Source organism: Oncorhynchus nerka, unplaced genomic scaffold, assembly GCF_034236695.1.
Source record: "Oncorhynchus nerka isolate Pitt River unplaced genomic scaffold, Oner_Uvic_2.0 unplaced_scaffold_760, whole genome shotgun sequence".
Taxonomy (NCBI): Eukaryota; Metazoa; Chordata; class Actinopteri; order Salmoniformes; family Salmonidae; genus Oncorhynchus; species Oncorhynchus nerka.
This window is the reverse complement of record NW_027040454.1, coordinates 180,785-199,274: the sequence shown is the minus strand read 5'-3', so window position 1 is coordinate 199,274 and position 18,490 is coordinate 180,785. Positions and strand designations below refer to the sequence as shown.

Here is an 18,490-nt window from a genome sequence, read left to right as displayed (position 1 = left end):
CAGTCCTGTAGTCTCCAGCAGAGTGCCAGCATCAGTCCTGTAGTCTCCAGCAGAGTGCCAGCATCAGTCCTGTAGTCCCAGCTCCAGAGTGTCAGCATCCAGCATCAGTCCTGTAGTCTCCAGCAGAATGTCAGCATCCAGCATCAGTCCTGTAGTCTCCAGCAGAGTGTCAGCATCAGTCCTGTAGTCTCCAGCAGAGTGTTAGCATCAGTCCTGTCCTGTAGTCTCCAGCAGAGTGTCAGCATCAGTCCTGTAGTCTCCAGCAGAGTGTCAGCATCAGTCCTGTAGTCTCCAGCAGAGTCAGTATCCAGCATCAGTCCTGTAGTCTCCAGCAGAGTGTCAGCATCAGTCCTGTAGTCTCCAGCAGAGTCAGTATCCAGCATCAGTCATGTAGTCCCCAGCAGAGTGCCAGCATCAGTCCTGTAGTCTCCAGCAGAGTGCCAGCATCCAGCATCAGTCCTGTAGTCTCCAGCAGAGTGTCAGCATCAGTCCTGTAGTCTCCAGCAGAGTGTCAGCATCAGTCCTGTAGTCCCCAGCAGAGTGCCAGCATCAGTCCTGTAGTCCCCAGCAGAGTGCCAGCATCAGTCCTTTAGTCTCCAGCAGAGTACCAGCATCAGTCCTGTAGTCTCCAGCAGAGTGTCAGCATCAGTCCTGTAGTCTCCAGCAGTGTCAGTATCCAGCATCAGTCCTGTAGTCTCCAGCAGAGTGTCAGCATCAGTCCTGTAGTCTCCAGCAGAGTGTCAGCATCAGTCCTGTAGTCTCCAGCAGAGTGTCAGCATCAGTCCTGTAGTCTCCAGCAGAGTGTCAGCATCCAGCATCAGTCCTGTAGTCTCCAGCAGAGTGTCAGCATCAGTCCTGTAGTCTCCAGCAGAGTGTCAGCATCAGTCCTGTAGTCTCCAGCAGAGTGTCAGCATCCAGCATCAGTCCTGTAGTCCCCAGCAGAGTGTCAGCATCAGTCCTGTAGTCTCCAGCAGAGTGTCAGAATCCAGCATCAGTCCTGTAGTCTCCAGCAGAGTGTCAGCATCCAGCATCAGTCCTGTAGTCTCCAGCAGAGTGTCAGAATCAGTCCTGTAGTCTCCAGCAGAGTGTCAGCATCCAGCATCAGTCCTGTAGTCTCCAGCAGAGTGTCAGAATCAGTCCTGTAGTCTCCTGCAGAGTGCCAGCATCCAGCATCAGTCCTGTAGTCTCCAGCAGAGTGTCAGAATCAGTCCTGTAGTCTCCAGCAGAGTGTCAGCATCAGTCCTGTAGTCTCCTGCAGAGTGTCAGAATCAGTCCTGTAGTCTCCAGCAGAGTGTCAGCATCAGTCCTGTAGTCTCCAGCAGAGTGCCAGCATCAGTCCTGTAGTCTCCAGCAGAGTGTCAGCATCCAGCATCAGTCCTGTAGTCTCCAGCAGAGTGTCAGAATCAGTCCTGTAGTCTCCAGCAGAGTGTCAGCATCCAGCATCAGTCCTGTAGTCTCCAGCAGAGTGTCAGAATCAGTCCTGTAGTCTCCTGCAGAGTGCCAGCATCCAGCATCAGTCCTGTAGTCTCCAGCAGAGTGTCAGAATCAGTCCTGTAGTCTCCAGCAGAGTGTCAGCATCAGTCCTGTAGTCTCCAGCAGAGTGTCAGAATCAGTCCTGTAGTCTCCAGCAGAGTGTCAGCATCAGTCCTGTAGTCTCCAGCAGAGTGCCAGCATCAGTCCTGTAGTCTCCAGCAGAGTGTCAGCATCCAGCATCAGTCCTGTAGTCTCCAGCAGAATGTCAGCATCCAGCATCAGTCCTGTAGTCTCCAGCAGTGTCAGCATCAGTCATGTAGTCTCCAGCAGAGTGTTAGCATCAGTCCTGTAGTCTCCAGCAGAGTGTCAGCATCAGTCCTGTAGTCTCCAGCAGAGTGTCAGCATCAGTCCTGTAGTCTCCAGCAGAGTCAGTATCCAGCATCAGTCCTGTAGTCTCCAGCAGAGTGTCAGCATCAGTCCTGTAGTCTCCAGCAGAGTCAGTATCCAGCATCAGTCATGTAGTCCCCAGCAGAGTGCCAGCATCAGTCCTGTAGTCTCCAGCAGAGTGCCAGCATCCAGCATCAGTCCTGTAGTCTCCAGCAGAGTGTCAGCATCAGTCCTGTAGTCTCCTGCAGAGTGTCAGCATCAGTCCTGTAGTCTCCAGCAGAGTGTCAGCATCAGTCCTGTAGTCCCCAGCAGAGTGCCAGCATCAGTCCTGTAGTCCCCAGCAGAGTGCCAGCATCAGTCCTTTAGTCTCCAGCAGAGTACCAGCATCAGTCCTGTAGTCTCCAGCAGAGTGTCAGCATCAGTCCTGTAGTCTCCAGCAGTGTCAGTATCCAGCATCAGTCCTGTAGTCTCCAGCAGAGTGTCAGCATCAGTCCTGTAGTCTCCAGCAGAGTGTCAGCATCAGTCCTGTAGTCTCCAGCAGAGTGTCAGCATCAGTCCTGTAGTCTCCAGCAGAGTGCCAGCATCCAGCATCAGTCCTGTAGTCTCCAGCAGAGTGTCAGCATCAGTCCTGTAGTCTCCAGCAGTGCCAGCATCAGTCCTGTAGTCTCCAGCAGAGTGCCAGCATCCAGCATCAGTCCTGTAGTCTCCAGCAGAGTCAGCATCAGTCCTGTAGTCCCCAGCAGAGTGCCAGCATCAGTCCTGAAGTCTCCAGCAGTGTCAGCATCCAGCATCAGTCCTGTAGTCTCCAGCAGAGTGTCAGCATCAGTCCTGTAGTCTCCAGCAGAGTGTCAGCATCAGTCCTGTAGTCTCCAGCAGAGTGCCAGCATCAGTCCTGTAGTCTCCAGCAGAGTGTCAGCATCAGTCCTGTAGTCTCCAGCAGGGGGCCAGCATCAGTCCTGTAGTCCCCAGCAGAGTGCCAGCATCCAGCATCAGTCCTGTAGTCTCCAGCAGAGTCTCAGAATCAGTCCTGTAGTCTCCTGCAGAGTGCCAGCATCCAGCATCAGTCCTGTAGTCTCCAGCAGAGTGTCAGAATCAGTCCTGTAGTCTCCAGCAGAGTGCCAGCATCAGTCCTTTAGTCTCCAGCAGAGTGTCAGCATCAGTCCTGTAGTCTCCAGCAGAGTGTCAGCATCAGTCCTGTAGTCTCCAGCAGAGTGTCAGCATCAGTCCTGAAGTCTCCAGCAGAGTGTCAGCCTCCAGCATCAGTCCTGTAGTCTCCAGCAGAGTGTCAGCATCAGTCCTGTAGTCTCCAGCAGAGTGTCAGCATCAGTCCTGTAGTCTCCAGCAGAGTACCAGCATCAGTCCGGTAGTCTCCAGCAGAGTGTCAGCATCAGTCCTGTAGTCTCCAGCAGTGTCAGTATCCAGCATCAGTCCTGTAGTCTCCAGCAGAGTGTCAGCATCAGTCCTGTAGTCTCCAGCAGAGTGTCAGCATCAGTCCTGTAGTCTCCAGCAGAGTGTCAGCATCCAGCATCAGTCCTGTAGTCTCCAGCAGAGTGTCAGCATCAGTCCTGTAGTCTCCAGCAGAGTGTCAGCATCAGTCCTGTAGTCTCCAGCAGAGTGTCAGCATCAGTCCTGTAGTCTCCAGCAGAGTGTCAGCATCCAGCATCAGTCCTGTAGTCCCCAGCAGAGTGTCAGCATCAGTCCTGTAGTCTCCAGCAGAGTGTCAGAATCCAGCATCAGTCCTGTAGTCTCCAGCAGAGTGTCAGCATCCAGCATCAGTCCTGTAGTCTCCAGCAGAGTGTCAGAATCAGTCCTGTAGTCTCCAGCAGAGTGTCAGCATCCAGCATCAGTCCTGTAGTCTCCAGCAGAGTGTCAGAATCAGTCCTGTAGTCTCCTGCAGAGTGCCAGCATCCAGCATCAGTCCTGTAGTCTCCAGCAGAGTGTCAGAATCAGTCCTGTAGTCTCCAGCAGAGTACCAGCATCAGTCCTGTAGTCTCCAGCAGAGTGTCAGCATCAGTCCTGTAGTCTCCAGCAGGGGGCCAGCATCAGTCCTGTAGTCCCCAGCAGAGTGCCAGCATCCAGCATCAGTCCTGTAGTCTCCAGCAGAGTCTCAGAATCAGTCCTGTAGTCTCCTGCAGAGTGCCAGCATCCAGCATCAGTCCTGTAGTCTCCAGCAGAGTGTCAGAATCAGTCCTGTAGTCCCAGCAGAGTCAGTCCTTTAGTCTCCAGCAGAGTGTCAGCATCAGTCCTGTAGTCTCCAGCAGAGTGTCAGCATCAGTCCTGTAGTCTCCAGCAGAGTGTCAGCATCAGTCCTGAAGTCTCCAGCAGAGTGTCAGCCTCCAGCATCAGTCCTGTAGTCTCCAGCAGAGTGTCAGCATCAGTCCTGTAGTCTCCAGCAGAGTGTCAGCATCAGTCCTGTAGTCTCCAGCAGAGTACCAGCATCAGTCCGGTAGTCTCCAGCAGAGTGTCAGCATCAGTCCTGTAGTCTCCAGCAGTGTCAGTATCCAGCATCAGTCCTGTAGTCTCCAGCAGAGTGTCAGCATCAGTCCTGTAGTCTCCAGCAGAGTGTCAGCATCAGTCCTGTAGTCTCCTGCAGAGTGTCAGCATCCAGCATCAGTCCTGTAGTCTCCAGCAGAGTGTCAGCATCAGTCCTGTAGTCTCCAGCAGAGTGTCAGCATCAGTCCTGTAGTCTCCAGCAGAGTGTCAGCATCAGTCCTGTAGTCTCCAGCAGAGTGTCAGCATCCAGCATCAGTCCTGTAGTCTCCAGCAGAGTGTCAGCATCAGTCCTGTAGTCTCCAGCAGAGTGTCAGAATCAGCATCAGTCCTGTAGTCTCCAGCAGAGTGTCAGCATCCAGCATCAGTCCTGTAGTCTCCAGCAGAGTGTCAGAATCAGTCCTGTAGTCTCCAGCAGAGTGTCAGCATCCAGCATCAGTCCTGTAGTCTCCAGCAGAGTGTCAGAATCAGTCCTGTAGTCTCCTGCAGAGTGCCAGCATCCAGCATCAGTCCTGTAGTCTCCAGCAGAGTGTCAGCATCAGTCCTGTAGTCTCCTGCAGAGTGTCAGAATCAGTCCTGTAGTCTCCAGCAGAGTGTCAGCATCAGTCCTGTAGTCTCCAGCAGAGTGTCAGCATCAGTCCTGTAGTCTCCAGCAGAGTGCCAGCATCAGTCCTGTAGTCTCCAGCAGAGTGTCAGCATCCAGCATCAGTCCTGTAGTCTCCAGCAGAGTGTCAGAATCAGTCCTGTAGTCTCCAGCAGAGTGTCAGCATCCAGCATCAGTCCTGTAGTCTCCAGCAGAGTGTCAGAATCAGTCCTGTAGTCTCCTGAAGAGTGCCAGCATCCAGCATCAGTCCTGTAGTCTCCAGCAGAGTGTCAGAATCAGTCCTGTAGTCTCCAGCAGAGTACCAGCATCAGTCCTGTAGTCTCCAGCAGAGTGTCAGCATCAGTCCTGTAGTCTCCAGCAGGGGGCCAGCATCAGTCCTGTAGTCCCCAGCAGAGTGCCAGCATCCAGCATCAGTCCTGTAGTCCCCAGCAGAGTGTCAGCATCAGTCCTGTAGTCTCCAGCAGAGTGTCAGAATCCAGCATCAGTCCTGTAGTCTCCAGCAGAGTGTCAGCATCCAGCATCAGTCCTGTAGTCTCCAGCAGAGTGTCAGAATCAGTCCTGTAGTCTCCAGCAGAGTGTCAGCATCCAGCATCAGTCCTGTAGTCTCCAGCAGAGTGTCAGAATCAGTCCTGTAGTCTCCTGCAGAGTGCCAGCATCCAGCATCAGTCCTGTAGTCTCCAGCAGAGTGTCAGAATCAGTCCTGTAGTCTCCAGCAGAGTGTCAGCATCAGTCCTGTAGTCTCCAGCAGAGTGTCAGCATCAGTCCTGTAGTCTCCAGCAGAGTGCCAGCATCAGTCCTGTAGTCCCCAGCAGAGTGCCAGCATCCAGCATCAGTCCTGTAGTCTCCAGCAGAGTGTCAGCATCAGTCCTGTAGTCTCCTGCAGAGTGCCAGCATCCAGCATCAGTCCTGTAGTCTCCAGCAGAGTGTCAGAATCAGTCCTGTAGTCTCCAGCAGAGTGCCAGCATCAGTCCTTTAGTCTCCAGCAGAGTGTCAGCATCAGTCCTGTAGTCTCCAGCAGAGTGTCAGCATCAGTCCTGTAGTCTCCAGCAGAGTGTCAGCATCAGTCCTGAAGTCTCCAGCAGAGTGTCAGCCTCCAGCATCAGTCCTGTAGTCTCCAGCAGAGTGTCAGCATCAGTCCTGTAGTCTCCAGCAGAGTGTCAGCATCAGTCCTGTAGTCTCCAGCAGAGTACCAGCATCAGTCCTGTAGTCTCCAGCAGAGTGTCAGCATCAGTCCTGTAGTCTCCAGCAGTGTCAGTATCCAGCATCAGTCCTGTAGTCTCCAGCAGAGTGTCAGCATCAGTCCTGTAGTCTCCAGCAGAGTGTCAGCATCAGTCCTGTAGTCTCCAGCAGAGTGTCAGCATCCAGCATCAGTCCTGTAGTCTCCAGCAGAGTGTCAGCATCAGTCCTGTAGTCTCCAGCAGAGTGTCAGCATCAGTCCTGTAGTCTCCAGCAGAGTGTCAGCATCAGTCCTGTAGTCTCCAGCAGAGTGTCAGCATCCAGCATCAGTCCTGTAGTCCCCAGCAGAGTGTCAGCATCAGTCCTGTAGTCTCCAGCAGAGTGTCAGAATCCAGCATCAGTCCTGTAGTCTCCAGCAGAGTGTCAGCATCCAGCATCAGTCCTGTAGTCTCCAGCAGAGTGTCAGAATCAGTCCTGTAGTCTCCAGCAGAGTGTCAGCATCCAGCATCAGTCCTGTAGTCTCCAGCAGAGTGTCAGAATCAGTCCTGTAGTCTCCTGCAGAGTGCCAGCATCCAGCATCAGTCCTGTAGTCTCCAGCAGAGTGTCAGAATCAGTCCTGTAGTCTCCAGCAGAGTGTCAGCATCAGTCCTGTAGTCTCCTGCAGAGTGTCAGAATCAGTCCTGTAGTCTCCAGCAGAGTGTCAGCATCAGTCCTGTAGTCTCCAGCAGAGTGCCAGCATCAGTCCTGTAGTCTCCAGCAGAGTGTCAGCATCCAGCATCAGTCCTGTAGTCTCCAGCAGAGTGTCAGCATCCAGCATCAGTCCTGTAGTCTCCAGCAGAGTGTCAGCATCAGTCCTGTAGTCTCCAGCAGAGTGTCAGCATCAGTCCTGTAGTCTCCAGCAGAGTGTCAGCATCAGTCCTGTAGTCTCCAGCAGAGTGTCAGCATCAGTCCTGTAGTCTCCAGCAGAGTCAGTATCCAGCATCAGTCCTGTAGTCTCCAGCAGAGTGTCAGCATCAGTCCTGTAGTCTCCAGCAGAGTGTATCCAGCATCAGTCCTGTAGTCTCCAGCAGAGTGCCAGCATCAGTCCTGTAGTCTCCAGCAGAGTGCCAGCATCCAGCATCAGTCCTGTAGTCTCCAGCAGAGTGTCAGCATCAGTCCTGTAGTCTCCAGCAGAGTGTCAGCATCAGTCCTGTAGTCTCCAGCAGAGTGTCAGCATCAGTCCTGTAGTCCCCAGCAGAGTGCCAGCATCAGTCCTGTAGTCCCCAGCAGAGTGCCAGCATCAGTCCTGTAGTCTCCAGCAGAGTACCAGCATCAGTCCTGTAGTCTCCAGCAGAGTGTCAGCATCAGTCCTGTAGTCTCCAGCAGTGTCAGTATCCAGCATCAGTCCTGTAGTCTCCAGGAGAGTGTCAGCATCCAGCATCAGTCCTGTAGTCTCCAGCAGAGTGTCAGCATCAGTCCTGTAGTCTCCAGCAGAGTGCCAGCATCAGTCCTGTAGTCTCCAGCAGAGTGCCAGCATCCAGCATCAGTCCTGTAGTCTCCAGCAGAGTGCCAGCATCCAGCATCAGTCCTGTAGTCTCCAGCAGAGTGTCAGCATCAGTCCTGTAGTCTCCAGCAGTGCCAGCATCAGTCCTGTAGTCTCCAGCAGAGTGCCAGCATCCAGCATCAGTCCTGTAGTCTCCAGCAGAGTGTCAGCATCAGTCCTGTAGTCTCCAGCAGAGTGTCAGCATCAGTCCTGTAGTCTCCAGCAGAGTGTCAGCATCCAGCATCAGTCCTGTAGTCTCCAGCAGAGTGTCAGCATCAGTCCTGTAGTCTCCAGCAGAGTGTCAGCATCAGTCCTGTAGTCTCCAGCAGAGTACCAGCATCAGTCCTGTAGTCTCCAGCAGAGTGTCAGCATCAGTCCTGTAGTCTCCAGCAGTGTCAGTATCCAGCATCAGTCCTGTAGTCTCCAGCAGAGTGTCAGCATCAGTCCTGTAGTCTCCAGCAGAGTGTCAGCATCAGTCCTGTAGTCTCCTGCAGAGTGTCAGCATCAGTCCTGTAGTCTCCAGCAGAGTGTCAGCATCAGTCCTGTAGTCTCCAGCAGAGTGTCAGCATCAGTCCTGTAGTCTCCAGCAGAATGTCAGCATCAGTCCTGTAGTCTCCAGCAGAGTGTCAGCATCAGTCCTGTAGTCTCCAGCAGTGCCAGCATCAGTCCTGTAGTCTCCAGCAGAGTGTCAGCATCCAGTCTCAGTCCTCAAGTCTCCAGCAGAGTGTCAGCATCCAGCATCAGTCTTGTAGTCTCCAGCAGTGCCAGCATCAGTCCTGTAGTCTCCAGCAGAGTGTCAGCATCCAGCATCAGTCCTGTAGTCTCCAGCAGTGCCAGCATCAGTCCTGTAGTCTCCAGCAGTGCCAGCATCAGTCATGTAGTCTCCAGCAGAGTGGCAGCATCCAGCATCAGTCTTGTAGTCTCCAGCAGTGCCAGCATCAGTCCTGTAGTCTCCAGCAGATTGTCAGCATGCAGATGAAGGTTTATTGAGGTTCTCTGTGACGGCTGCATCAGTTCCATCCAGCTAGATGATGAAGACCATCCAGCTAGATGATGAAGACCGTCCAGCTAGATGATGAAGACCATCCAACTAGATGATGAAGACCATCCAGCTAGATGATGAAGGGTTATTTTGGTGTGTTTGCAGCACATGGGGATGTGTGAAACGTAGTCCTCAGACTTGTCCCGCTTCTGTCGCCTCAATAGTTAGCTTTTGATGTGGCGCGATCTCCAGCTGGGTCTGACTGTAATAGAACACAGTATTAAACACAGCAGACAGATACCACAGGCTGGCTGTAATCTGACCGTAATCAGAACAATACCCAGGCAGGGCTCAACTGAGCTGATAAGCATCAGCCTGTTCGTGTTCTGTGGCGCGTCGCATTACGTGTTGAACCAGCGAGGAGGTGAAGTGATACCGCAGGCTGACCGTAATCTGGCATCAGATCTCCTCAGGGACACGTCAGAACGTAATCTGGTGTCAGATCTCCTCAGGGACACGTCAGAACGTAATCTGGTGTCAGATCTCCTCAGGGACACGTCAGAACGTAATCTGGTGTCAGATCTCCTCAGGGACACGTCAGAACGTAGGCATCACCGCAGGCTGACTGTAATCTGGTGTCAGATCTCCTCAGGGACACGTCAGAACGTAATCTGAACAAATTCTTATTTACAATGATGGCCTCCCCCGGCCAAACCCAGACGATGCTGGGCCAATTGTGCACCAACCTATTGGACTCCCAATGTGATTCAGCCTCGATTTCGAACCAGGGACAGTAATGTCACCTCTTGCACTGAGATGAAGTGACTTAGCCAGCTGCACCACTATGGAGCCCAGCTTCACCTACAGTAAAATTGGTGTATGACTTAATTTTATGTATAGGAGTGGTACAACGGTTCTTGTGCGTTGATCGGCACACCGAAGAGGGCATTAACGATACGTCAGTAAGATAAAGAGGTCAAGATAAAGAGGTAACGATACGTCATAAGATAAAGAGGTCATTAACGATCGTCATAAGATAAAGAGGTCATTAACAATAGATAAAGAGGTCATTAACGATACGTCATAAGATAAAGAGGTCATTAACGTCACGTCATTAGATAAAGAGGTCATTAACGATACGTCATTAGATAAAGAGGTCATTAACGATACGTCATTAGATAAAGAGGTCATTAACGATACGTCATAAGATAAAGAGGTCATTAACGAAAGACGTCATTAGATAAAGATAAAGGTCATTAACGATACGTCATAAGATAAAGAGGTCATTAACGATACGTCATTAACGTCGTCATAAGATAAAGAGGTCATTAACGATATGTCGTAAGATAAAGAGGTCATAAGATAAAGATAAAGAAGAGGTCATTAACGATACGTCATAAGATAAAGAGGTCATTAACGATATTAACGATAGATAAAGAGTCATAAGATAAAGAGGTCATTAACGATACGTCATAAGATAAAGAGGTCATTAACGATAGATAAAGAGGTCATTAACGATACGTCATAAGATAAAGAGGTCATTAACGATACGTCATAAGATAAAGAGGTCATTAACGATACGTCATAAGATAAAGAGGTCATTAACGATAGATAAAGAGGTCATTAACGATACGTCATAAGATAAAGAGGTCATTAACGATACGTCATAAGATAAAGAGGTCATTAACGATAGATAAAGAGGTCATTAACGAGTCACGTCATAAGATAAAGAGGTCATTAACGATATGTCATAAGATAAAGAGACATTAACGATACGTCATAAGATAAAGAGGTCATTAACAATAGATAAAGAGGTCATTAACGATACGTCATAAGATAAAGAGGTCATTAACGATAAAGACGACATTAACGTAAGATAAAGAGGTCATTAACGATACGTCATAAGATAAAGAGGTCATTAACAATAGATAAAGAGGTCATTAACGATACGTCATAAGATAAAGAGGTCATTAACGATACGTCATAAGATAAAGAGGTCATTAACGATAGATAAAGAGGTCATTAACGATACGTCATAAGATAAAGAGGTCATTAACGATACGTCATAAGATAAAGAGGTCATTAACGATACGTCATAAGATAAAGAGGTCATTAACGATAGATAAAGAGGTCATTAACGATACGTCATAAGATAAAGAGGGAATTAACGATATGTCGTAAGATAAAGAGGTCATTAACGATACGTCATAAGATAAAGAGGTCATTAACGATACGTCATAAGATAAAGAGGTCATTAACGATACGTCATAAGATAAAGAGGTCATTAACGAGGTCATACGTCGTCATAAGATAAAGAGGTCATTAAGATAAAGAGGTCATTAACGATACGTCATAAGATAAAGAGGTCATTAACGATACGTCATAAGATAAAGAGGTCATTAACGATACGTCATAAGATAAAGAGGTCATTAACGATACGTCATAAGATAAAGAGGTCATTAACGATACGTCATAAGATAAAGAGGTCATTAACGATACGTCATTAGATAAAGAGGTCATTAACGATATAAAGTCATAAGATAAAGAGGTCATTAACGATAAGATAAAGTCATAAGATAAAGAGGTCATTAACGATACGTCATAAGATAAAGACGACATTAACGATACGTCGTAAGATAAAGAGGTCATTAACGATACGTCATAAGATAAAGAGGTCATTAACGATAGATAAAGAGGTCATTAACAATAGATAAAGAGGTCATTAACGATACGTCATAAGATAAAGAGGTCATTAACAATAAGATAAAGAGGTCATTAACGATACGTCATAAGATAAAGAGGTCATTAACGATAAAGAGGTCGTCATAAGATAAAGAGGTCATTAACGATACGTCATAAGATAAAGAGGTCATTAACGATACGTCATAAGATAAAGAGGTCATTAACGATAAAGTCATAAGATAAAGAGGTCATTAACGATAGATATAAGATAAAGAGGTCATTAAGATAAAGAGGTCATCATAGATAAAGAGGTCATTAACAATAGATAAAGAGGTCATTAACGATACGTCATAAGATAAAGAGGTCATTAACGATACGTCATAAGATAAAGAGGTCATTAACAATAGATAAAGAGGTCATTAACGATACGTCATAAGATAAAGAGGTCATTAACGATACGTCATAAGATAAAGAGGTCATTAACGATACGTCATAAGATAAAGAGGTCATTAACGATACGTCATAAGATAAAGAGGTCATTAACGATACGTCATAAGATAAAGAGGTCATTAACAATAGATAAAGAGGTCATTAACGATACGTCATAAGATAAAGAGGTCATTAACAATAGATAAAGAGGTCATTAACGATACGTCATAAGATAAAAAGGTCATTAACAATAGATAAAGAGGTCATTAACAATAGATAAAGTCATAAGATAAAGAGGTCATTAAAGATACGTCATAAGATAAAGAGGTCATTAACGATACGTCATAAGATAAAAAGGTCATTAACAATAGATAAAGAGGTCATTAACAATAGATAAAGAGGTCATTAACGATACGTCATAAGATAAAGAGGTCATTAACGATACGTCATAAGATAAAGAGGTCATTAACGATACGTCATAAGATAAAGAGGTCATTAACGATACGTCGTAAGATAAAGAGGTCATTAACAATAGATAAAGAGGTCATTAACGATACGTCATAAGATAAAGAGGTCATTAACGATACGTCATAAGATAAAGAGGTCATTAACGATACGTCATAAGATAAAGAGGTCATTAACGATACATCATTAGATAAAGAGGTCATTAACGATACGTCATAAGATAAAGAGGTCATTAACGATACGTCATAAGATAAAGAGGTCATTAACCTCTTGCTTAAACATCAACTAAGATAAAGAAATGGTCATTAAATGCTAATAGATTAGTTAAAACGTCATTAAGATAAAGAGGTCATTAAAGCTACACTCGTCATAAGATAAAGACGATTTTAAAAAAGCTTTTCGGCGACAGCATGAGAAGCTTTAACTGATAGCATGCACCAATGATAAGGTCAGATTTTTAAAATGCGTCATAAGATAAAGAGGTCAAGATAAAGAGGTCATTAACAAGATAAAGAGGTCATTAACAATAAATAAAGAGGTCATTAACGAACGTCATAAGATAAAGAGGTCATTAACCATCTTCTTTGTTGGAACTAAGATAAAGACGGGTCTTTATTTCATTAAATCGGGCCATATAAAGCCAAGATATCGATAATGTAGACTGTGTCATAAATAGATAAAGAGGTCATTCAAACGTAACGTCATAAGATAAAGAGGTCATAACGATAAACTTCATAAGATAAAGAGGTAATGCTACTTTAGGTATTATTAGATAAAGAGATAAAAATCATCCTAACGATGTAAAAATCATTAGATAAAGAGGTCATTGGAAAAAATTTCACGATAAAGAGCTCTTAATGATAAAGAGGACCGGAGGTAACCCCTGATACGGTTCATTAGAATAAAAGATGATCAATTCACAAGACTCTAGAAACATGATAAAGAGGTCTTATCTAATTCGGCTCACTGTTAACAAATAAAGGAAGTGGCGCAACGATATTTATTTCCATTTTCTGATAAAGAGGTTTTCCTGCGCTTTCGATGTAACGTCATAAGATAAAGAGGTCATTTAACCAGTTTTAAAAACGTCCGAGGGTTTCCTATCAATTCTAACCATATGAGACGACATTAACGATATTCCTGGCATGAGTAAGATAAAGAGGTCATTAACAATAGATAAAGAGGTCATTAACAATAGATAAAGAGGTCATTAACGATACGTCATTAGATAAAAGGTCATTAACGATACGTCATAAGATAAAGAGGTCATTAACGATACGTCATTAGATAAAAGGTCATTAACGATACATCATAAGATAAAGATGACCACTTCTAAAAGACTAATTTCACACTATAACCAGCTGAATTTGAATTTTTGACTTTGGCACAAATTCAAATGTTGCACTGACTCATCCCTTTGGATGTATGTTTCAGGTCTACATGAAGAGTTAAGGCATTCGATTAGCCACGTGCGACATGCGCAGTTACAAACCTGCTAGAGTTAGCGACAGGCAGAAGAGCAATATCCATCGTCTTAGTATGGATGAAGCCTCAGCTGGAATGTGAAGCTAACTGAAACTGGCTAATTTTAGAAAACCCCTCATTAGATCTCACTTCAGTCGTAGTTTCACCCCTCTGGTTGGAGGATTCCAGATTTCCTGTTTAATCCCTCCTGATTCCCGGAATAGTTCAACAGCGATTTCTGGAAAACGTGTGGATTTGGGGGAAAGTGAGTGTTTGAACCCTATTCCCATGTTACTCTCTCCCTCCTCTCCTGCAGGTGCTAGACATTAAGAAGAAGCTGAACCAGTCCAAAAGGTTCTGGTCCAACCTGCCAGATGAGATCTGTATTAAAGACAAGTTGACCGAGTCAGATGAAGAGCAGTGTTGGAACAGTCACGCCAAGGCCAGGTGAGAGGTGTTCAGATCACGCACCTGTAGAACTACACTAACTAGTCCTACAACTAGTCTGATGAGGTCTGAACAGTGTTGGAACAGTCACGCCAAGGCCAGGTGAGAGGTGTTCAGATCACGCACCTGTAGAACTACACTAACTAGTCCTACAACTAGTCTGATGAGGTCTAAACAGTGCTGGAGACCCTCAGTCATCCAATATAACTAAACTAACTAGTCCTACAACTAGTCTGATGAGGTCTAAACAGTGCTGGAGACCCTCAGTCATCCAATATAACTAAACTAACTAGTCCTACAACTAGTCTGATGAGGTCTGAGCAGTGCTGGAGACCCCCAGCTGATCCAGAACTATGGTACTATGGTCCTTGGTACAGGACAAGAGAGAACCAGTACTACAGCCAAGGCCAGATAAGGCAGACGTACTGTTTACCTGGTGAGATGTTCTCATCTATTATTGTACACTGACGTGTTTATAACAGCTTGGAATGAAAGCCAGAACCACCCTATCTCTCTCCCCCTCTCCCGGCCAGTCGAGGCATTTCTGGCCTCACACACCACAGCACAGTCCCTGGTCACCACAGCACAGTCCCTGGTCACCACAGCACAACTTCCTGCTACATGGACATCTGCCGCATTTCTCTAATACTGAATACTGAGCCAGAGAGAGTCTGTCTGTCTGTCTGTCTGTCTGTCTGTCTGTCTGTCTGTCTGTCTGTCTGTCTGTCTGTCTGTCTGTCTGTCTTGTCTGTCTGTCTGTCTGTCTGTCTGTTAGAACTGTAGAGGACTGGATCAGGGAGAGAGGACCCAGCAGAACTGTAGAGGACTGGATCAGGGAGGGAGGACCCAGCAGAACTGTAGAGGACTGGATCAGGGAGGGAGGACCCAGTAGAACTGTAGAGGACTGGATCAGGGAGAGAGGACCCAGTACAACTGTAGAGGACTGGATCAGGGAGAAAGGACCCAGTAGAACTGTAGAGGACTGGATCAGGAAGAGAGGACCCAGTAGAACTGTAGAGGACTGGATCAGGGAGAGAGGACCCAGTAGAACTGTAGAGGACTGGATCAGGAAGGGAGGACCCAGTAGAACTGTAGAGGACTGGATCAGGAAGAGAGGACCCAGTAGAACTGTAGAGGACTGGATCAGGGAGAGAGGACCCAGTAGAACTGTAGAGGACTGGAACAGGGAGAGAGGGACCAACACACAGTTGCAGAGAACCTCTTCAGGACCACTGACAGCTGCTCTCTGAATGCTGGAGAACCTCTTCAGGACCACTGACAGCTGCTCTCTGAGTGATGGAGAACCTCTTCAGGACCACCGACAGCTGCTCTCTGAATGATGGAGAACCTCTTCAGGACCACTGACAGCTGCTCTTGAGTGATGGAGAACCTCTTCAGGACCACTGACAGCTGCTCTCTGAGTGATGGAGAACCTCTTCAGGACCACCGACAGCTGCTCTCTGAATGATGGAGAACCTCCTCAGGACCACCGACAGCTGCTCTTTGAGTGATGGAGAACCTCCTCAGGACCACTGACAGCTGCTCTCTGAGTGATGGAGAACCTCTTCAGGACCACTGACAGCTGCTCTCTGAGTGATGGAGAACCTCTTCAGGACCACTGACAGCTGCTCTCTGAGTGATGGAGAACCTCTTCAGGACCACTGACAGCTGCTCTCTGAGTGATGGAGAACCTCTTCAGGACCACTGACAGCTGCTCTCTGAGTGATGGAGAACCTCTTCAGGACCACTGACAGCTGCTCTCTGAGTGATGGAGAACATCTTCAGGACCACCGACAGCTGCTCTCTGAATGATGGAGAACCTCTTCAGGACCACTGACAGCTGCTCTCTGAGTGATGGAGAACCTCTTCAGGACCACTGACAGCTGCTCTCTGAGTTATGGAGAACGTCTTCAGGACCACCGACAGCTGCTCTCTGAATGATGGAGAACCTCCTCAGGACCACCGACAGCTGCTCTCTGAGTGATGGAGAACCTCTTCAGGACCACTGACAGCTGCTCTCTGAGTGATGGAGAACCTCTTCAGGACCACTGACAGCTGCTCTCTGAATGATGCAGAACGCTCCACACGATCCAGATAATTGAATCATTTCCTGCCAAATGAAATGTGATTGTCTTTTGACATGTCTTCCTCAGAGATGTTTCTTCCTCAGAGATGTTTCTTCCTCAGAGATGTTTCTTCCTCAGAGATGTTTCTTCTTAACCGGCGTTGTTGTAATCCTCCCAGGTATTTTCCTGAGGTGGTGAAGGACGGCCTCACCAACCAGCTGAACAACCCAGAGGTGGCGGTGGACATCACTAGACCGGACACTCTGATTCGCCAACAGATCATGACACTCAGAGTGATGACCAACAAGCTGAGAAACGCCTACAACGGCAACGACATCTTCTTTCAGGACTCCAGTAAGTCCAAACGGTACCCTGTTCTCTCTGTAGTGCACTACCTTGACCAGGGCCCATAGGGAATAGGGCTCTATTCTCTCTGTTGTGCTCTACCAGGGCCCATAGGGAACAAGGAGACACTGCCTGGTATCAGGGACTGGGGTTGAGGCTCCAAGGGAACAAGGAGACACTGCCTGGTATCAGGGACTGGGGTTGAGGCTCCTAGGGAACAAGGAGACACTGTCTGGGATCAGGGACTGGGGTTGAGGTTCCTAGGGAACAAGGAGACACTGCCTGGTATCAGGGACTGGGGTTGTTGGAGACACTGTCTGGGATCAGGGACTGGGGTTGAGGCTCCTAGGGAACAAGGAGACACTGCCTGGTATATATAGGGAACAAGGAGACACTGTCTGGGATCAGAGACTGGGGTTGAGGCTCCTAGGGAACAAGGAGACACTGTCTGGGATCGGTCTGTTGATGAGCTGGAAGTTTTCATTTCAGTCCTGTATGTCCGTGGCGCAGTCTGTTTATATGGAGACCTTCTCGTCAGATAGGTACTGTATGCCTTTCTTCAGATTAACCATGTCACGGGACCGGCAGTCAGTTAGTTTTGTCCAGATAGCCCAGAGAATACCTGGCTCCCTGGTGAAATCTAGCCCTGTGATGAGTCTCTGGCTCCCTAGTGAAATCTAGCCCTGTGATGAGTCTCTGGCTCCCTAGTGAAATCTAGCCCTGTGGTGAGTCTCTGGCTCCCTAGTGAAATCTAGCCCTGTGATGAGTCTCTGGCTCCCTAGTGAAATCTAGCCCTGTGATGAGTCTCTGGCTCCCTAGTGAAGTCTAGCCCTGTGATGAGTCTCTGGCTCCCTAGTGAAATCGAGCCCTGTGATGAGTCTCTGGCTCCCTAGTGAAATCTAGCCCTGTGATGAGTCTCTGGTTCCCTAGTGAAATCTAGCCCTGTGATGAGTCTCTGGCTCCCTAATGAAGTCTAGCCCTGTGATGATTCTCTGGCTCCCTAGTGAAATCTAGCCCTGTGATGAGTCTCTGGCTCCCTAGTGAAATCTAGTCCTGTGATGAGTCTCTGGCTCCTTACTGAAATCTAGCCCTGTGATGAGTCTCTGGCTCCCTAGTGAAATCTAGCCCTGTGATGAGTCTCTGGCTCCCTAGTGAAATCTAGCCCTGTGGTGAGTCTCTGGCTCGTTACTGAAATCTAGCCCTGTGATGAATCTCTGGCTCCCTAGTGAAATCTAGCCCTGTGGTGAGTCTCTGGCTCCCTAGTGAAATCTAGCCCTGTGGTGAGTCTCTGGCTCCCTAGTGAAATCTAGCCCTGTGGTGAGTCTCTGGCTCCCTAGTGAAATCTAGCCCTGTGATGAGTCTCTGGCTCCCTAGTGAAATCTAGCCCTGTGGTGAGTCTCTGGCTCCCTAGTGAAATCTAGCCCTGTGATGAATCTCTGGCTCCCTAGTGAAATCAGAGGAGAGGGGCTGATGGTAGAGAGGAGGCTGAGATCAGTGTGACAGAGGAGAGGGGCTGATGGTAGAGAGGAGAGGGGCTGATGGTAGAGAGGAGAGGGGCTGATGGTGGAGAGGAGAGGGGCTGATGGTAGAGAGGAGGCTGAGATCAGTGTGACAGAGGAGAGGGGCTGATGGTAGAGAGGAGAGGGGCTGATGGTAGAGAGGAGAGGGGCTGATGGTAGAGAGGAGAGGGGCTGATGGTAGAGAGGAGAGGGGCTGAAACAGGCTGAAATGCAAGTAATATATATATATATATATTTTTTTATCTTACACTAAAAGGACATTATGATAATTGAACAATTTTCAGTGTTATTTCAACCTCATAGTATGGAAATATCAATTTTTCTGTCTGCATTGCCTCATTACAACCAAAAATCTTTTTTAATTTTTTTATGATATATTGCCAATTTTGATTTTACCGTCCTGTGGAGATCGCTCAGCTCTGGCACCAGGACAATAAA

General features: G+C 47.8%; 1 protein-coding gene across 1 annotated transcript in view; it reads left to right on the top strand.

The window, feature by feature from the left end:
• LOC135571117 (glypican-6-like) overlaps positions 1 to 18,490 on the top strand; it is a 193,356-nt gene that overhangs the window by 171,711 nt on the left and 3,155 nt on the right. The window contains exons 4-5 of the mRNA XM_065016919.1: positions 13,991 to 14,121; positions 16,366 to 16,541. Of these exons, the coding sequence (XP_064872991.1) occupies positions 13,991 to 14,121; positions 16,366 to 16,541 (307 nt within the window). The remainder of the gene's footprint in view (positions 1 to 13,990; positions 14,122 to 16,365; positions 16,542 to 18,490) is intronic.